Source organism: Hippopotamus amphibius, chromosome 12 (assembly GCF_030028045.1).
Source record: "Hippopotamus amphibius kiboko isolate mHipAmp2 chromosome 12, mHipAmp2.hap2, whole genome shotgun sequence".
Lineage (NCBI taxonomy): Eukaryota > Metazoa > Chordata > Mammalia > Artiodactyla > Hippopotamidae > Hippopotamus > Hippopotamus amphibius.
Window position 1 is genome coordinate 38,414,324 of NC_080197.1, and position 20,182 is coordinate 38,434,505.

Consider the following 20,182-nt stretch of genomic DNA (forward strand, 5'->3'; position numbering starts at 1 on the left):
CCCCCAAAGATGATAACATTAGGAGGTAGAGCCTTTGGGGGGTAATTAGGTCACAAGGGTAGAGCCCCATGATGGGATTAGTGCCTTTATAAGAGAGACCCCACAGAGCTCCCTTTTTCCTTTCACCATGTAAGGACACAGAGGGGAGGTGCCAGCTGTGACCCAGGAGGAGGGCCCGACCATTAGGCAACCATGCTGGCAACTTGATCTTGGACTTCCAGACTCTGCAACTGTGAGAAATAAATCTCTGTTATTATAAGCCCCCCCACGCCCCGTCATCAGTGGTGTTTTGTCATAGCAGCCCAAACAGACTTAAGACAAGACCAAATCTGAAGTCCCAGGCACGTATAAAGGCATCCTACTAACAGTAGCTATAATTATTGCAGAAAAAGGCAGATGAATAAAATTGGTGAAAATCAGCAGTTCCTTAACAGTAGGAGGGAGAGAGAATGTCACTTTGCTTTTGTGTAAATCGCAGGCAGCCGCGCCATTGGTTCAGGGTGAATGAGAGTCACCAGTGTATTAGAATGTGGTTCGAGAATCCCTCCCCTGCAGGCCCACCTGCTTCGCACCCTGCAGTGGGTGTTGATGCGAAGCCCTTGTTTGGGGTGGAAGGTGGGTCTGAGGCTGCATCGGCCAGAGTCGGGGCTGCTGCTAGCTGCAGGTTCCAGGCACTTGGCCGTGGCCTGGGCTTCCCAGAGGCTGGAGGGAAGGCAGGCCCACACCATGCTCTGTGCACTCTGCCCATCCGCCACCTCCACTTGCTGCCCCATCTTCTCCAGCCGCGCCTGCCACCCACCGTGAGCACAAGGACCCTCCTCTCCAGGCCAGCCTCAGCCGCCTTCAGGCCCACCGTCTCCTGCCTCCTCAGCCTTCCCCAACCCCCTCGTGTTACTGCCCCACCCACCCCAACCCCATTCACAGTTCCTTCAGTGACAGCAGTGACAGCAGTAACAGCACTGCTCTGGATCCTAGGCACACCCATGGAACCCTCACAGCAGCCCGTGGGCTGGGAGCTACCATCATGACCCCACTTTCCAGATGAGGAAACCGAGGCACAGAGGAGTTAAGTAACTTCTTCAGGCTATTCAGCTGAAAGGGTCAAGGGTCAGGTCAGGATTCAAACCCAAGCCTGGCTCCAACGGCCACTCTCAAAACCTACAGCTTCAGGAAAAGTCACATTCTATTTCAGAGGTTCCCAGATTTGATGATTTTTGCCATCTGCTAACTCCATTGTTATTTATGTAACATTTTTCCTTGGGTTGGTTTAAATTAGCAAGAGGAGGGTTCAGAGCCGATCGTGGTGGTTTAATTGAGCCTTCCTCTAATCAGCACAGAGGAGAATGGGGCAGGGGTGGGGGGTGGTTCCCCCATGTTTCAGTGTTTGGCCCCACATTCAGAACCACCTGCCCCAGCGTCCGGCTCCCTCTGATCCTAGTCCTTCTCTCCCATTCTGACACAGCTCTGGTGGAACAAAAATGATGGGTCGGACTTGAGAAAAGTTCTGTCCTCTTCCCTAATTCACGCTTGATTTCCCTTGGACCTCAGCACTGGCCATGCGCCTGAGTCTTGTCTCCGGAAAAGAAGTTCTTTCCTTTCCAGACTCAGAGCCCCGCTCACATTGGGGGAGCCAGTGCCAATACACTAAGAACCCCAGAGACTCCTGCGGGCTGGCAGCCCCAGGCAAGAGCAGTCTAGGGCCCCGGTCCAAGCACAACCAGCAGGGAGAATGGGGCTGTCGGCCGAGACCGAGCAAAGGAATCCACCCTCCCAATGGCCCAGAAACCTCGCTTCAGCTTCCCAGAGGAAGTTTAACTGGATTTGTTGATGGAAATTGCCAGGCCTCTCCCTCATCCGGACCCCCACTGCTCCCAGGTTCAGATAAGGTCCAAGACAGACACAGGGGGCCAGGAGAGAGAATGAAGGACCAAGCAGCACCCCCACCCAGCCCATCACTCCTTCCCTGGTACCCACAATGACCTCTCCTGCCTCCAGGGCCCCAAGGTCCCCGAGGCCCCCAGAGCCCCTCCAGCACGTGTGCAGTTTCTGCTCCTCACAGCCCCACAGTCATACCAGGAGTCCACAGCCCTTAGGCCCACCTTGCCCTGCAGCCATCCCTTGTCCCTCCTGGAGGCCACTGGGAGCCGTCAGGCACTGACCCCTCCTCCCCAGCCAGTTATTCATGGTTAACATGTGTCTGCTTGTCTTGGGGGTCTGGGGGGGGGGGGGCGGAGCTGAAACACATGGCCCTGGTCAGTGAAGGGGTGAAGGGGTGTGTTGTCTGCACACAGACCTACAGGCCTGTCACCAAGTTAGCGCCACAGGGCAGCCCACCGTTTACACCTTCACAGTCTCCGAGATTCCGCAGCACATCCCACAGATCAGACGCTGCTGGGTCCAAACCCTGTTTCTGGCCTTTACAGCCGGGTGAGCCTGAGAGCCCCTGAGGCTCACTGGGCATCAGGTTCCTCGCTTTACAACTGAGGGCGACCAAGAATCTAAATTAAGGTTATTGGTGTCAGCGGCCCACACAGCGGGGGCTGCCCAGCCCTAGGCTCAGGGCCAGGGTCAGGGTCAGGTGATCGGAGGACAGCCAGCCCTGGGCTGGTTGCAGGGAACCCTCCTGGGAGAGGGTCTTGGGCAGTAGACGGAAGGGTCCAGCACCGTGGACACTGGGGGCTGCATGTCAGCCGAGCATCAGGGCAGCCCTGCAGGGTCTCAGGGCTGCCGGCTGGGCCACGCCTTCCAGGGGTCTTGATTTTCCACCTCTTGGAGTCAGCCAGCTGGGAGAGGAAGCGGCCAAGGAGGTGGGCGAGGTGGGGGAGTAGCCTGGGTGACAGGCACCCAACCAGGCCTCCCAGCGTGGCCGCAGCACGGCTGTCAGCGCCCCCCAACCCAGCCCCACCGGGTCCGCAGCTGCCAGAAGCCAAACAGCACCGCTGGAACAGAACCCCTGCCGGAAGACTGGTCCCCAAGGGGACAGGGCCGGGCATGCACCCCTCCTCCCCTACCCCCAGCCTGCACCCCTCCCCTCTGCACACTGCTGCCTCTCCACCTCCCACAGTGCGGCCCCCTCCAGCATTCCCTGCACAGCAGAAGGGAGTTCACAAAAGCAGGGATTCAGCTCCAGGAAAGCCATTTGTTATGTGTGCTCCTTGAACTAAACATCCACCAGAGGATTCCCAGAAATGGCCCCATCAGGGAGGTCGCCTTTCTGTGGAGGTCATTCCTGCTGCAATCCCAAGATGGGCCATTCTAAAATATGAAACTCCAAGAGCCTTAGCTTGCCCAAAAGAAGGAGAAAGAAAAATGTGTCATGTATAGAAGGATTCAAAGCACTTGCCAGCTTCAAAATCTGGAGCCAAAGTCTTAAGGAAAGTTAAGTGCTGGTTTAAAACCAGCTCGATACAAGTAACTCAGAGCTCCTGCCACATTCTGGGAGCCAGCATGGCGATTCCTGACCAAGTTTTGCAATCGGAGTTAATCAGAGGTCAGCAGGGGACACTGCACACAAGCCTGGCAGCCACTGGCCTCTTGTGCCCCCACCCAGGGCAGCCCACCCGACAAACCCACTAACACTGCCTGACAGGTGCCCCTGTCCTGGGGCCTCATGGTCACCGGCACTGGTTCACCCCAAAGCACCCCACCCCTTAACCTTACTGGTTCAGTTAATGGTCCTCCCCCTAATATTTTTTTGTAATTTTTTCATCTTTATTGGAGTATAATTGCTTTACAGTATTGTGTTACTTTCTGCTGTACAACCAAGTGAATCAGCTGTATTTATACATATATCCCCATATCCCCTCCCTCTTGAGCCACCCCCCACCCTCCCTATCCCACCCCCTAGGTCTTCACAAAGCATCGAGCTGATCTCCCAGGCCCTAATATTTTAATAAAGGGGTTTGCTCACTGCAAAGTGTAGTTAATCGGGGGGTGAGAAGTGCCAGGTGCAAGGGTTGGGGGCTGCCTTTTAGAGGACTCCAAATTGTTCTCCCGAGGTGAGATCCTCTCCCTGAAAACCCCAACCCGCCCTCCCAGCCCCAGCAGCTGCAGGGCCATCCGTGCCCTTCCCCTCATCAAATCTGAAATTCTCTACTGACCTCCCTTCACCTAGCCCCGACCTACAGCCAAATCAGACCCACATCCTCCCAGACCCCGGTCTGCGCTTTCATTTCCCTGTGCTGCTCAACACCCAGCACCCAGTGGAGAAGGAAACAGGGTCAGAGAGCTGGAGACTTGCTCCAGGTCACACACAGCCATGGACAAAGTGGCCAGGAGCACAGGCCTCCGCCCACCCTGCCGCCTCACCCCGCAGTGCACTGGCCAGCACGGCCCTCGGCCTTCATCTTTGGGCCTCCCCTCCTCGGCCTCTTAAAACCCAACCCTCCAGGACTTCCTCAAAGTCTTCTCCAACCACGTCCCAGCGAGACTTCCTGCTTCCTCTTGCCAGAGCCCACGGAGCCCTTCTGTGACCTTAACAAGTGGCCACGTGAAGACACCCGGGGCCCGGGGCCCAAGCCAGCCTCTGAGGAGGTGCCTCCAGGCTTCAGACCTCGCGGCCCCCTCTGCCCAGGGGTGCTGACCTGGCTGCCCAGACAGAGGGATGCCCCAGAGGCTGGGCCCCAACCTGTATTTTCAGTGGGCCCTCCATACCAGGGGACAGTAACGCCCAGCGCCTGGTCAGCTGGCCCAGGGAGAAGGCATCCTCCATGCTGGCCAAGGGACTCTAAGGCAGGGGAGGGGGAGGGAGCCCAGGGCCCGCCCTGGGAAGGGGCTCCTCCCTGTGCACACCCCCACCACAAGAAGGCCCAGCTGGAACAGCCACAGAAATCACCCCCTCCAGGGCTGGACCCACAATGGAAACTCTGCTTGGCTCATGTGTGGGCAAACGGGGGCCAGGCCTGCTCTCCCTGCTGCAACCGGACGCCCAGCACAGCTGCACAGCCTGGCCACGACCAGAGCAGTGCTGCCCTCACAGCAACCCGCGTTCACAGAGGAGGGCCAGGCCAGGTCTCAAACCTGCTACACCTTAATTAAAAGGTCATGTCTTGGATAAATAAAAAGGGCCTACCGTAGAGCACAGGGAACTATATTCAATATCCTGTGACAAACCATAATGGAAAAGTATATGAAACAGAATATACGTATATATGTATAACTGAATCATTTTGCTGTACAGCAGAAATTAACACAACATTGTAAATCAACTGTACTTCAATAAAGTAAATTTTTAAAAAATACTTTTTAAAGGGCTCATGTCTGGACCCCTGTTCAGAGAGCTTTAGACGGGAGGTCCTGGTTTGGAGCCTGGTGAATACTCTCAGCTCGCCCTCCCCTCTGTCTGGGCACCGGGCACCCCCCACTGAGAGGCCCTGAACCCAGGAACACCGGGACCAGCCACAGCCGCCGCTCTGTGCCACACCCTCTGCCCATCCTCGGCTTCCCAGCTTGGAAACCCCTGGCCCAGCGCCCAAGCTCCAGGCAGGCAGTGGTCTTGAACCCTCCACTACCTCTTTGGAGGAAAGGGATTTGTGTTCGTCCACATCCCCATTGCCAAGGGCCTCTAGAATCTGTCTGTTTGAACTGAACGTGAAGGACCATCTTGTGAAATAAGCATGTGGACGGCTGGAAAGAACAGCACCCAGTGCTATCTGGCTGCACAGCCTCAGGGAGCCACCCAGGTTATCTGTGCCTGCCTGGCCTCCGCAGCCCTGGCCTCAGAGCCCTCAGGCGGTGCCAGAGGCCCAGGTGTGCAGGCCTGCTGGCTCACTGGAGACAACAGCTCCCTCGGGCCGGTTCTGAACACACCTCTAGGCAGAGAAAGGCTGGAAATCGGCTGGGCAGCCCTCTGGCCCTGACTCCGGCTTCAGGTCACAGGCTGCCTCTTCCCGGGAAGATGCGCGCAGGCCATCCCAGGCTGCTCCCCGCCAGCAGAGGGGAGGGAGCACCACGCCTGAAGGACAGAACCACAGACAAAGCTGACAAAGCTGTCCTTCTCCCAGAGCCAGCAGAGGCCCCCCCAGCGCTGCCTAGCGGGCCCCAGAGGCCTTGGCCTGTCTGCCAGGGTGCGCCTGGGAACTGGCACCAGCCAGCATAGCGGGCGGGATGGGAACGGGCTGAGGACACTTGGCTGCCCTGGGGTTTCCAAAGCTGGTCCTGCCAGGTCTCCCCCACCCTAAGGAGGTGCGGCTGCAGATACACACTGGCGCTCAGAACCTTGAAGGCAACGGGAGAGTCCACCCCAGGCAACAGCCCAACTTCCAGAGCATAAGCAGGGCGGTGTCTGCAACCTGGGAGAGCGATTCTGGGAGGATCCTTGAACACCACGAGCAGACTGTAGACACGTGCACAGGGAGGGGGTGTGTGCGGGGGCGTGTACTCACGGGGGGGGGGGGGCATGTGTCACTAGTGGTTGGGCAGGAGTGGGTTCATGTTACAAGCTCTCTGATGATTCTTCAGAGATGCACCTCCTCCGAAGAATTCGGCAGACTCAGGAGGGAGAGGTTCTGTGCACCTGAGGAGTGAGATATGTCCCCCAAGCTTCAGACAGACCAGGCAGGCATGGTCCCTGGGAAAGCGCACTGCCTCCAGCACCCCTACCCGTGAGAACCGCAGCCCCACACAGTTTCCTTCAAGGGCTCAGACCATGGTTCTGGAACTTGGTCTTCAGGCTGCCAAGACCTGTGACCGTCCTGGGGCACCTTGGGTGCAACCACGTGAGACACTTGGCAGGAATGCACTTTATTTTAATGGTCATTTGTATGCTGGCAGGACAACCAGCACCAAGTGTAGGCAGCTCTCCTCTGAGAGAGGAGGAAGAAAACCTCATATCGAAAACCTAACGTAACCAGGAAAATGAATGAGTAATCCAAGTCCCTCAAAAACTAGCCACAATTACAGACAACCTGTTCACACACTTCTCTTTTCCCTCAAACAGTAAATAGCAACAGTCACCTGGCACTAAGATTGGCTGAAGTTTGGAAAACCATTTCTTCAGGCTGAGTTTATTTTTAGAGAGCAAATTCTTTGCCGTACTTAAAGGCTTATATCTTGCCCAGGGCTGCTTTGCAATGGAAATGAAGCTGTTCTTTGTTTTAACAAGCTGGCCACCATCCTGAGACTCACCTACAGGTATAACCACACACTCAGCAGGCCAGCCGAGTTGCTCTCAGAGGCCTGACGTGGCCCAGCACCAGTTCCAGGTCCAGCCCGCGTGAGGACTGGAGGAAATTAGCCCATAGCCGGAGCACCCTTACCTCCTCCACCCCCACCCATACAGCCTTCATCTTCTACTGAACAATCACACGTAGATCAAGTCAGGCCAGTAAGGATGAAGAATAGCGGAGCAGCTTATCCATTAGAGCAACGCCCCCGACTCCAGTGTGCAGGGCCCAGGGCTCCCAGGCAGTGATGCTGCTAGACTGTGGGCCACATGGAGTCAGGAGGGTATCTGTCCAGGGGACCCAGATCAGTGGCTGGCAGTAAAGGCTGGGAGGGACTGCGACAGCCAAGGGGTGTTGGGAGCAGGGGAGGGACAAGAAGAGCAGGGGTCACTAGGAGCCACAGCAGATTAACAAACATCACTTTGTTGCATCCAGAACTTCACCTGCACACAGCTTCCCCAGGCTTGGTACACTTGATCTGTGATAAAACCTGCATCTGAAAAACAAGCAGGAAACCAGGGGTCCCCGGGGTCTGGACCTTCTCCTCTGACCCCTCCTCCTGCCACTTCCCCTCGCTCCTCTCCCCACAAGCCAAGCTCACCTGCACCTTCTCTTTGTTCCTGGGACGGCCCAGGACCTGGACTTTCTCCCTCCATCTTCCCAAGGCTGCTCCTTGTCAGCAGGACCTCAGCTTAAATGTCACCTAAAGGGACCACCCAGCCACACTCGGCCATGCACTTGGGGATTGTTCGTTGCTGCAACATACCTCAGCCTGCCCTGACTGATACAGGGCACTCAGTGACACTTGTTGAAGACTGGACAAGAAAGCCGTGAGCCACCCACCAAGAGAGTAATCACACCCACAACTGCTTGGTGGTGTGGGGTGCTAAGGGACCCACAACCTGGGCTCACAGTGGGTCTGAGATAGCACTGTAAAGGTAAGTTGAAGCTTGAGCAAAGGGGTTTTCCCACAGGGATGTGGCAACAGAACAGAGACCTCTGAGCAAAGGCAGTCCCAGGGAAGAGGTAGGGCTTTGGGAAGGCCAGTATCTGCTCCCGAGGCCGGGTCCACTCAAACCCCCAAACGCACATGCTAGGCAGACAGAATACGTGAAGAATTTATTTAAGGAATCATAGATACAAATATCAGGTATAACCCCTTTTTGTTGGTTTTATTTTAGCCCCTTAATAAAGACACTTTTATTTGTTGTGCTACTGTCATAAGAGCACTAAGAGGGGCTGGCTTTAGTTACCCTGGCACGTATTTTATTCAGCCCATGCTCAAGTTTACTCTTCCTGGGACCAGAGAACATTTCCCAAGTGGAAACATGGCCCCGATACTCATATAAGCCCTCGCCCACAGACGGTCACAGGCACACGGGACTGCGCCAAGAGCCTGCCCTGTGCTTTGAACGCTCGTCACATTTGTTTCCAAGGACCCAGTTCCTTCCAGGGAATCTAAAGACACCAAGTATTGCCCAGGTGGACCAGGAGGCCGGGCCTCCTCCCATCAACAGCCTGGCAGTGGCGTTTGGTGCTGGTGGCCACCAAGCAGAGGCGCCCGCCCGCAGAGGACACACCGTACCTGTAGGTGATCCTCACTTCAGTTCCAGGCTCATCCCGCTCCCAGATCAAAGCGATGCTCTCCGGGGACTTCTGAACATGCTGATCCAAGCAGTTGACTGCACAAAAACAGGTTCATGGACATTACATTTGGTGCCATTGGAGCCGCAACGGGGAGGGTCGGGTTTGCGGTGGTTTGCGCCGCTCTCACTGGGACAGACCCTTCCCTCATCAGAGGTGGGTTTCTACTTCCTTGCAGGGAGAAGGGTGATAAAGACTGCGGAAACAAGGAGGTCACTACATAAAGATAATCTCGAAGGTGCAGGTGACTCCTGGGAACTCTCTGAAGAAGGTGCTTCACACAAGGAGTCCCGACACCAGCCCCTGCCCCACGGGACCCTGACCCGACTGGCCCCGTAGTTTTCAAGGCTCCCTGGAAGTTCTAATGTGTGGCCAGGGCTGAGCACTGCAGCCTGTGCTGTGGGAAAGAAGACTCGATGCAAACAGGGTGCATCAAGTGTGGGGTGGGCTCTCGTGTGTGTGGGGTGGGCTCTCGTGCGGTGAAGGTGCAATCCAGGACAAGGACCCACATCCCTTCTCAGGTGTCCAGCCAGTGCCCTGTCCCAAGAAGTGATGTAATGGTGGGGAAACGCCTCGCTAGGTTTCGGGAGGCTCTGCTCCCCTCCCCCTCCATTATCCAAGCTCAGGTCACATGACTGCCCACAAAAACAGGTTGGTTCTGCCTCTTTACCATCAACCTGAAGATTAGTAGGATCATGTTCATTGCTCACCTCCTATTCACTACCACTGGCTGGACTTCAAGGTGACCTTGGCTCTGGCCGGTTTGTGCCAGAGCCCCTTCCAGCCGGCCCTCGTGGCCCGTTTTCATTACGCACTTTCCAATCAGCAGGGGAATAAATACCACAAACAGCTTTGGGTCAAGACCAGCCGCTGCCCACCCGGTCTTCGGGGTGACCCTCATGTTCAGGTATATACATTTTTCTTTTTTTCTTTTTGCAGCAGTTACTTATCTTCTCCACCAATCTCCTCCTACAGAAATGGGAGATGCACCCTCTGTCGCGTCCAACTCAGAGGGATGGGTCAAGATCAGATGGAAGGCGATGGTGAGGAATACCAGAATACAAGGGCAGCTACCACCGATAGTCACCCCACTGCGACTTACAACAAATACTTCCTGATGGAAAGCCATTCTGACAAAAGTTACGGGAGACCCGCCCCATAACAAACCATGTGATTCCCATAATCCTTGACGTGGTGAACTCACAGGAAAACATTCACAAACTTTAGCCTATGTGTGTGTGTGTCTATGTGTCTGTGTGCATGGGTCTGTGCAAATCACACTTTTCCTCTCTCAGGTTATTTTACTGATCATTTATTCTTATAAATTAAAAATTTTCATTTAAACTTTCTGGCTCCTAACAAGTATGTAAATCATACCTCAAAAAATTTAAGAAATGAAGAGAGATGTCATGGGGAAAATTACTACTTACTGACACAGGAAGGTTCTTTGAATGACTAGAAAAATAGAATAAATGCCAAAAAAATGGAAAAGAGGAAATCAAGAAGACAAACTGAGAAGGCACTTGGTGGCAAAACATGGATTTATACAATAAACCCTACATCAGTGTGTGTCAGTCTGGTCCAAAGTTTAGAAATCAAGAGTTTTCACACTAAAACCACAGATTTCTGGCTTCTCTGGAACAAGCAGCAGATGAGGCCATACCCTCGCGTGGCAGCTGAGGTGGTGACCACTCTCAGCAGGGGTGGGTCCTGTCGCCTCCCCTTGCTGGCCGTGCCGAGTCTGCTGAGGGCCTTCCTGCCTCAGGGCCTTTGCACAGTTTCTCCCTGCCTAGGGGACACCATCCACCCCCTCCCCACTCCTGCCTTTCATCTGGTGCCCACCCTCCCACAGGTCCCGGCCTGTACTCTGTTGCGGAGCACTTCTCTTCCCTTGGACCTCATGCCTCCCAGACTCTAACTCTTCCTGTGATGTTTCCAGCTTGCTGCCCCTCCGTGGGCAGGGGCCAGATGCCTTGTTCCTATTTTGACACCTGCAACCTGACCCAGGAGGGCTCAGAGCAGAGGAAGCACCTAAGCTCTGGATGGATGGACCTTCTGAGTCCTCGAGCTGGAGGCAACGTGGCGTCCAAATGACACCAGATTGGCCCCATGCCCAGGAGAGGGAACAGACCTCTTCTCATCTTCATGGCTTTGTCCCTCAAGCAGTTTTCTTTTTGGTCTAAATTAGGGCTTCTAAATTCCCCAGGATCCCAAGAGGACTTGTGAGCATGTAGCTTTCGAGGCCCCACCCTACATCCCTGACTGAGCAGGTCTGGGTGGGCCTGAGCATTTCACTTCTACCAAGATCAGACATGGTGCTGTGATCCAGGACCACGGTCACACAGGCCGATGTATGCACACATGCACACACATCTACCTGGTATGTACAGTCCAGATTCCGGGGGGTTTGCTTTTTCCAATGGGGACAGGAGTAATTAAAGACCCTTGACAGCTCTGTAAGACATCTGGCCATGCCCTCACTGGATGGCAGACTGGGGTCATGGTTAAGACCACACTCTAGAGTTGGGCCACTGTCCAACCACTCGCTAACCATAGACTCGCTTATTTACCTCTAAACACCACCTCTAAATCTCACTCTCCTAATCTGTGGTGGCGGTAAAGGTTCCGGACTCTAGGAGTCACGGTAGTAATTAGATGCCGTTGGAGTTTTCCTGCCATGGGGTCAGATGGTGTGGCTGTGTCCCCAGGGGATACACAGTTCACAGCTGCCATAGACAACACTCACATGACACAGCGCCCAGAGAAAGCACAGTGCGGGGTCTGGGACAACGTGGCTCTACAACGCCATGTGCATGTTGGCTTCTAACACACATACATAGCCCCCACTGTTGCCTCAACTGCAGAGAGAAAAGCAAAGGAAGAAGGAGGAAGGGAAGGAAACACTCACAGCTCCCGTTTTTTTTTTTTAAAAAGTCTCCACCCAAAGAACTTGGCAGCGGGACAAAAAAATTTCATTTCCAAGTATTTCCAAGAAGAGTCAGGCAAGGAGATAGTGCAATTTAAGGCTTGGCTCAAACCCGACCTCTCATTTCAAGCCTTTTCCAAATTTCCCAGCGCACAATGATCTCTCCCTCCCACCACACCATTCAGCGTTTACTCATCTTCCCAGTGGCCCCCATCCTGGGACATGACACCCGCTCCACTAAACCCTCCCCCCATCTGGGTCACAAGGTCCCTGTGGGCAGAGACTATGTCCCTAAGATTCCTTCATCACGGAAGAGGGGCAGGGGATGATAGGACAGACTTCCTAATCCTCCCCTTGGCAGCTGTAAAAACCTTGAGCATGTTCCCCAGTGTGGATCTGCTCCTTTAATGATCTATAGTCCATCCCCTCGTTAGAATGTGGGCTCCGAGGCACTGGGGCATTTTCTGCACCTTTTGCCACAAAACATGAATTAGAGCCTTTGTTTTCACATCTGTACAATGGGGCCACCAGACACTTCATGTTGGTGTCACAAGGATGATGAGAGATGAAGCATCATCACGTTCACCTAAGGGCAGGTCTGCACCCAGGCCTGACACGGCTCTACAAGCAGGTAAGCTGGTGTGTGTGGTGGATTGGGGTTGTTTTTAAGAAAAGGTGACAAGAGGGTCATCAATTCCATCATAAACAAGTACACAAGAATGCAGGCATTTTCATTCAACGAACTCTTGCTGGTTGTTTAAATGCATCCCTGCCCCTCCTCACTTGACAGAAATTCAATTTTAATCCAAAGAGATGAGGGAGTTAATATTCACAAAAGAATTCACAATAGGTTTTCTTTAAATAGAAAGCCTCCTTGGCACAATTTAAGATATTACATCAGTCACAAAAATTGTATTTGCCAACTTTCCAGAAGCATCTGCTATTTAAAGTAGTCGTGTCTCTAACAACTGGGGAGGATTGAGACTTTTCTGAGGGACACTGCTCCTGAGACCTGAGGTCATGTGTCCACTTCAAGTTCCTTGAAGGACCCGAGAGAGCTACTTCAGTTGCTCGAAGGAAATGCAGCATAGGAGGCAGGCTCCTGCCATCTCTGTGTGTCTGCCATCTGAATTATTCGAGGCACATCATGAAGAGGAGAGAGCTACAGCGAAATGGTTTCCACTGCTGCAAGGAATGTTCCAAAAAGCGTCCAAGAAATCTCTGTGTTCAATGCTTAGTTAAAAACAGTGTCTCTATACCCGAGCTTGCAAGTAAGAATACACACACTTGTTTTTCAAAATGAGACTCAAAATAGAGTTTAGTTGTATGTTTTGAAAGCAACACGTCACTACCCTCCAGTTCTGCATTTGCGACTTCCTGACATCTCGAGTTTATACCCAAGGAGCAAAGACACCTGTTGAACCCTACAAGGGAAAGAGCCAAACTTCAAAAGCTGGAAAGAATCCTTTTCAGAACGTGGCATTGTAGGGGGTGTCGGCTCTACCTCTCCCACCCAGGAGCCTCTGACACCACCACCCACCCACCCCCAACCTATGGCCTGGCTCTCCCAGAGTTCAGGACGGCTTTCAGAGCCACGTCAGTCTCCTGTATGCCCTCCCCAGCCTGCTTCCCGAAATAGGCTGATCAGATGGAAACCCATGTGGTCCTGTTCAGAGGAAGCACAGCAGGCTCAGCAGCACTGCTGAAGATCAGGTTCAAGGTCACAGCCTCCTCCCAGGATTCATTAATAAATAACAAAGGCCAGTGATAGGGTGCAAGGAATGTTCTAAAGACAGTGCAGAGTGCTTTACAAGCATTTTCTCATTCAATAGTAACAGCAGCCTCAGGTATCCCCAGGTCACCTGCCGCTGGTCAGGAGCCTAGCAGCTTCTGCCTTGGTCTCTGGGATCTCTGGTTGCCAACAACCCTGGGCCTCATCACCACCCTGTGAGAAGCCCCTTGTGGGTGCTTTGGGCCACAGCTCCAGCTGAGCCCAGCCTGCAGCCCAGGCCCCAGACTTGGGAATGAGCAGTAGGTAGATGACTAGAGTCCCAGACAGGGAGCAGAGGCAAGCCACTCTGGTCAGGCCCTGTCCAAAGTCCTGACCCACGGAATCCGCGAGACTAATAAAATGGCAGCGATAGGAACTGGAACAGAATTCAGTTACACGCTATTCTCATGTTACAGAAGAGGAGACGCAGGAAAGAACAGTCAGGGGAGGAGGGAGGGATAAATTGGGAGATTGGGATTGACATATACACAGTACTATATATAAAATAGATAACTAATAAGAACCTACTGTATAGCGTGGGGAACTCTATTCAACATTCTGTAACGACCTATATGGGAATAGAATTTTAAAAAGACTGGATATATGTATATGTATAACTGATTTACTTTGCTGTACAGCAGAAGCTAACACAATGCTGTAAATCAACTATACTCCACTTTAAAAATTAATTTAAAATAAAAAGCACTTGGCAAAACTTTAAAAAAAAAAAAAAAGAACAGTCAGGAGAGAACAAGGATTCAAACCCAGGTGTGATTCCAAAGGCACACCTGGAGCCACTGAACTGGACCTTACCACCCATAGACTCTTTTTATTGTTTAACAGAGTCTTCTCCAGGAGAAGACTCATCCCAATTCTGTGCACGTTAGCAGTTCCTCCACCTGCCCTGGCTGGACAAAGGTCAGTGGTTGTCAACCTCAAGTGTGTACGAGGAGCACCTGGAGGATCCACCCCAGGGTTTCTGGTTCTGGCCATCTAGGATGGAATCTGAGAAGTTGTATTTCTAAAAAGTTAGTAAGTTGTGCTGATGCTGCCGGTCCGGGGACCACATTTTGAGACCTGTACAGACCTCCCTGAAGGGGTAAAGGGAATTTCAAGTGATGCTCCTTTGGAACAAGCCATCATCACACAACTGTGACACAGACAGACAGATCACACCAAAACACCCCACCCAGCCCACAACTTTCTAGTGGCTCCCAGGGCAGCCATGGCTTGGTCTGGTCCTTTCTTATACCATCACCTCTGTGATTTGCAGACACTGGTGAACAGCAGAGATATTCCTAACAAGATGAGTGGGTCGCATACACATTCAAGGTGAGAATGCAGCTGAAAAGCTGTTTCTCTACAAGGCAGTTTTCTGAAGTTCAGTTTCTGAATAAAGTAATCGTAAAGGAGAAATAAGTGATGAAAAAGAGACAGAAGAGTTGCTTGCTGTCACACCCTGACCCTGACCTTGACTCTGACCGAGTGAGGCTCACGAGGCCCTGGCTGCCTATCCCATTGTTTGTCGTTACACTCCCTTCCCCCACCCCCGCTTGTCTTATCTGAGAGTGAAAGGTGGCACGTGTTCAGGCGCCAACCTTGAATGTCCCCAGCAGCCTCAGGCCTCCCAAGTTCAAGGCAGCTTCCAAAGGAGCTGCAACCTTCTGCCCCTTCCCTCTGCATTCAGCTCTCCCCCATCCAGGGCGCATCCCGCCAACCCTGCAAACCTACGGCTTTGGTTTTTTCCCACTAGTACAAGGACACTTGCCGCTGACTCAATTTTAGAGAAAACACTTACCTACTGAGTCATTTTTATTAAACCAGCAAACCAATATATAATATGAAAAAAAAAACTTGGTCCAATGTTCCCTTAAGTTGCTTTTTTTGAAAAATAACTGCAAGACACTACCTATAATTCTATGGTTATTTCTGAATTTCACAAGTTGAAATCACTACTACTTATTGGTCCCCAATAAGTGCTGGGCCTGTTCTATACCTCTGGGTCCCACGTCCTCACAACCAGCCCCTCTGGTGGGCATCATTGCCTCCAGTCTACATAAGAGGAGACCGAGGCTCAGAGGAACAGAAAACCTGGGTCAGTAAATGGTGGCGTCTGGGAGACTCAGACCCCACTGCCCAGTTCAGGCCTTGGCCACGAAGACCTATAGATCCTTTCCTTAAACACCCTCTAGACCCCACCTATCCCCCTTACCCCCTTCCTCCTTGACAGGCAGCCCCTGTGACCACCCCACCTGACTGCCCACATCCCAGGCCTAGCCTGCCTGGCCGTTTCCTCAGTTCCCAGGCCTTCTCCCCGCGCCGGGCCAGGGGTGGGTGTAGTGCACTCTCCCCCTACCCCCAATCCCAAATCTTGGCAACAGAATAGTGGATTCAATCTCTGCAGAGACCAGAGGACTGACTGGCGGTGGAGCTGCTTTCTGGGATCTCGATCGCAGCAGGTCTAAAGCCAGCCGCGTGGGTCTTGGGCGCGAAGGTGAAACTGAGAACGGGGAGGCCCCCCCACTGCTTCCTTCCCGCCCGCGGGCCGACTCCCGCTGCCGGCCGGGCTTCCTCCTCCCCGCCGCCCGCCTCGGCTCGATTTGTTTACATGGGCAGGGCTGCTCCCCAGGCGGGTCGCCGGCCGGCACCTGGCGGTGACAACGGCCAGCAGCTTTTCGGTTTCGTCTCCTGCCCCGGGGCGGGAGCGGGAAGTCCTGCTCCCGGCGCCCCTCGCCCTCCATCCCCGCCCGGCGCGCTCGGCGTGCGGGGCGGCTGGGGCCCCTGTGAAACTTGGGGGGCGCCGGGTGCCGGGGCGGGACAGTCGGGCGGCGCCGGGAGCCCCCGGGGCCCGTGGGTAGGGGCGGGGTGCCCGCGCCGCTCGCGGGGGGGCGAGGCCCGAGCGCTGAGGAGGGGGCTTGAGGGGCCGCCGCCGGCGGGGCCCGGCGTCCCCTCGGGCCGCGTGAGCTGGGGCGCCCCGGTCCCCAGGCCCACTCACCGGACACGTTCAGCTGGCCTCCCAGGAACCAGCCGATCCTGCCGCTGCGGAAGTCGCAGTCGCTCACCGTGTGGTAGGGGGTGTCCCACACGAGCGCATCCCGCGCCAGCTGCCCCCAGAAGGCGGCCGGCTCGCGGGCGGCCAGCGCGATCCGCTCCTGGTACGAGCTGGTCGGCGCGGCAGGGACCCAGGCGCTGCTGCACAGCCGGGGGGCCGCCAGGGCCCGCGCGCCCACCCCGCGAAGGCCGCCCAGGAGTCGTCGGACGCCGCTGCCCAAGCAGCGCGCCGCCATCGCGCCTCAGAACCCCGAGCGGCTGTGGCAACCCGGCCCTCGCGTGCCCGCGCCCCGCCCTACCCGCCCCGCCCCGCCCCCAGCCCCGGCCAACGCCCAGCCCCGGCCCCGCCCCCCGGCCGACGCCCCCGCCCCGCCCCCGCCCCGCCCCCGCCCCGCGCCTCCGGGTCCCAACCCTCTTCTCCAGCCCCGGAGCGGGGCCGCCGAGGCAGGAGGAGCAGCTGGGGAAGGGGCGCCGGGAGCGCGGGGGGGACGGGGGGAGGGGGTCTCAGGGCAGGCTGCCGGGGTTTCAGTTGGTGCGTCCTCAAGTTCCGACAGCTGCGCCGCACGGGACCCGCAGATACGCGCGCCGGGGACGCAGGCTCTCCCGGGCGCCCGGAACCGTCTGGCGTGGGAGGGAGCCGGCTCCGGCGCTGGCGGAACGAGGCACGCAGGTGGATCCAGGACCACCAATTATGTCCGTTCAACATCTCGGAGGCTGATGGCAAAGTATTCAACCCTTAGGCGTCCCTGAGAGGGAACCCCCAAGCGCCCTGGTCGGCCTGTACCCGCTCCCCCGCCCCCCTAGAAAATACACACACAAGCTGCCCCCCACCCCGTGGGCTAAGTGGGCTGATCAGGGGTCCTCGGCACAGGAGGCTGTGGGGAACTGGGGCGGTGGTCTGGGGTCCGGCGCATTCACGTGGCAGAGAAGCAGACGCTCTGCTAATGGTGGCTGATTTGGAGCCCTGGGGGGTTTACCCCATGGCTCCAGCATGTGTGGCCTGGGTTCAAAACCTGACGTTTCTAGCTTTGTGACCTCGGGCAAATTCCTTAACGTCTCTGTGGTTACACCACCTCCACTACTGACCTCCCTGGGTGCCCCTTCCAGGCTGCATATTTCAAACACCACCTCATTTATTCTTTATGCAGCTCTGAGGAGGGGGATGGGGAGTGATATCTCCCTCTCCCGGCTGCACCCAGGGAGCCCAGTAGTGGAGGCTGTGTTCCTGTTGTCAAGCCAGGAAAAATAGAAAGGAACCCACAGAAGCTTGTCTCATCCTGACTCTTAAATATTACAACACCCACAAACTAAACACATAATAAATAAGGTAAACAGGAGGGAAAGGGGAGTTTTGAAAACTGGTTGCTGGAGTTCTGTAGCCTTAGGAAAGATCCCTTCCTATTAGCTGTAAGAGGAACTTCTGCTGTCAGTGAGCCCCGGGCCACGTGTGTGTGTGTGTGTGTGTGTGTGTGTGTGTGTGTGTGTGTGTGTGTGTGTGTGTGTGTGTCGCGAGTGCCTGTGCTGGCATGTGGTGCCTATTTTTTAAGGCTGGGAAACCAGTGATAACAGGTAGCACTAGACATGGGTCCTGCTCTGTGCCAAGTGCTTGACCTGCATTTGTTACTTACTTTAAAAATTATCTAATGTTATCAAGTCCCACCCACTCTCAGCTCTCAAGTGGAACAAATGAGGGCCCTGAGCCCTAAGAAGTAAGCACATGGTGGGCAGCACCCCACTCCCACCTCAATTTCTGGTTCACCACTTGGCCTGAATCACCTTTTTTTGTTTGGTTCTTTGTTTGGCCTTGCTGCAAGCTTGTGGGATTTTAGTTCCCCGACCAGGGACTGAACCTGGGCCCTCGGCAGTGACAGCATAGAGTCCTAACCACTGATGGACCCCTAGGGAATTCCCTAAATCACCATTTTTAACAGAATAAATAAAACTGAAATAGAGAAAGACCATACTGTGGCCAGGGGTCCCAAAGATGGCCACCAACTTCACCCCCTTGTGTAAGTGAGAAGCTCCGTCTCAAGAAGGGGGCCTGTTCCCCCCACAAGTGGGTAGGCAGTGCTGCTCTGATGGTCCCAGTCTGGGCCCTGGAAGGACACAGCTGCATCCCCTGCTCTCCTGGAACCCAGCTGCCATGCTGTAAACTCTAGGCTTCTGGAAAAGAAACCCCATGGAGAGAATGTCACCAAATGCTCCATGCACGGTGAGGCCAAATAATATTGAAATGTCAGAGTTTGGAGCAGAGAAAGGTTTATTGCAGCGCCATGCAAGGGAGCAGATGGATCATGCCTTAAAAACCCCTTACTCCCCAAAACCTTTCAGCAAACTTCTTTTATAGGAAAGGTGAGGGAGGAATGTGCTTAGTTATTGCAAACTTCTTGGTATCAGAGCCTTTGTTCTTAAGGTCGGATCACAGTCAGGTCACTGTGGTCCTGTAAACCTCCACCAAAATAAATGTTATTCTCTCTTCTGACAAGAAAGGGAAGGAGGGGCATTTAATTCTGTCTTTATGCCTCCTTTCGGCTTTTAACGCTTAGCAAATCCCATAAGCGAAGTGACATCATTACCCCTCATTTTACTTGTTCAAGGTCCCAAGGCTCGACTTCTGCTCTCTGAGGTCCAGGCCCTGGCTAAGAGCAGAGGGTCCCTGCACGGGCTGGTTACCCTGTCTGGGAGCGTTCATCCAGCACCCAATCTGGGTCCTCCCACCAGTGCGCAGCCTGGCTGAAGAGGCAGATCTCAGCTGGTGGCACCCTCATGGCCAGGTCCCCAGACCCTGCCCAGCCAGCATGACTGAGGGAGCCAGGCACCCAGGACCCAGCCGGCCCTCAGGCCACCCAAAGTGGGGCCAGGTCCCGCGGACCGCTACCCATGGAGACCGCCACCCCCATCAGGTCTCAGAGGTGGGGATGGGGGAGAGGTCCACCACAGCCTCAAGACCTGGGCCTGGCCAGTGGGCGGCAGTGGCGAGAGCTCTGTAGCTCTGTGGGATACAAACCTCAGCCCTTCCCCGGGCCCCCAGCTCACCTGCCCTCCCCAAGTCCAGAGGGCCTGGAGGGCCCCAGGGAGAAGGCCAGGATCCGCCTCTTAGCGCATTCTCTGCGGGAGGACCCCTGCCAGGCTGACTTTGGCGTTGGTGGAGCCAGGCCTCTAACCGCCAAGCGATAAGGTCTGCGCGCCGACCCCGCCCCGCCCCCGCCCCGCCCCTATTACAAAAACAATGGGGGACGTACATGGAACTGACTCTACTTTAAAGAAAGAAGTACGAAGCTGGCTTTTCCTTCGGCTGCGTAAAGAGAAGTGATCGTTTGTACCAAAAACACGGCAGAGCCAACCAGGTGGGACAGAATCGCACTTCCTGCAGCCCAGGTTACCCAAGATGAGGCCACGGAGGCCAAGGCCACCAGCTGAGTCCTGGAAGCGGCCCTCCAGGAACTACAGCAGGTGGAGCCACACCCCACCGCCCGTCTGGCCACGTCCACAGAGCAGCTTCCCACGGGCCCTCGGCGGCTCTGAGACCAGCCGGTAGTCCAGGCAGCGCAGGTCCCAGAAGCCCCTGACCCTAACATAGGCAGGACCCTCCACTGCAGAAAGCTGTACATTGGCAGGTACAGACGT

At 55.0% G+C, this 20,182-nt stretch overlaps 1 protein-coding gene across 3 annotated transcripts in view; it reads right to left on the bottom strand.

Annotated features, from left to right (window-relative positions):
• Window positions 1-16,794, bottom strand: part of ACSS1 (acyl-CoA synthetase short chain family member 1) — a 41,814-nt gene extending 25,020 nt beyond the window's left edge. For all 3 annotated transcript variants that reach the window (XM_057703911.1, XM_057703910.1, XM_057703912.1), the window contains exons 1-2: window positions 16,500-16,794; window positions 8,749-8,845 (exon numbers count right to left, since the gene is read on the bottom strand). In XM_057703911.1, coding sequence (XP_057559894.1) covers window positions 8,749-8,845; window positions 16,500-16,791 — 389 coding nt within the window. In that variant the 5' untranslated portion in view covers window positions 16,792-16,794. The remainder of the gene's footprint in view (window positions 1-8,748; window positions 8,846-16,499) is intronic.
• Between the last annotated feature and the right edge of the window lie 3,388 nt (window positions 16,795-20,182).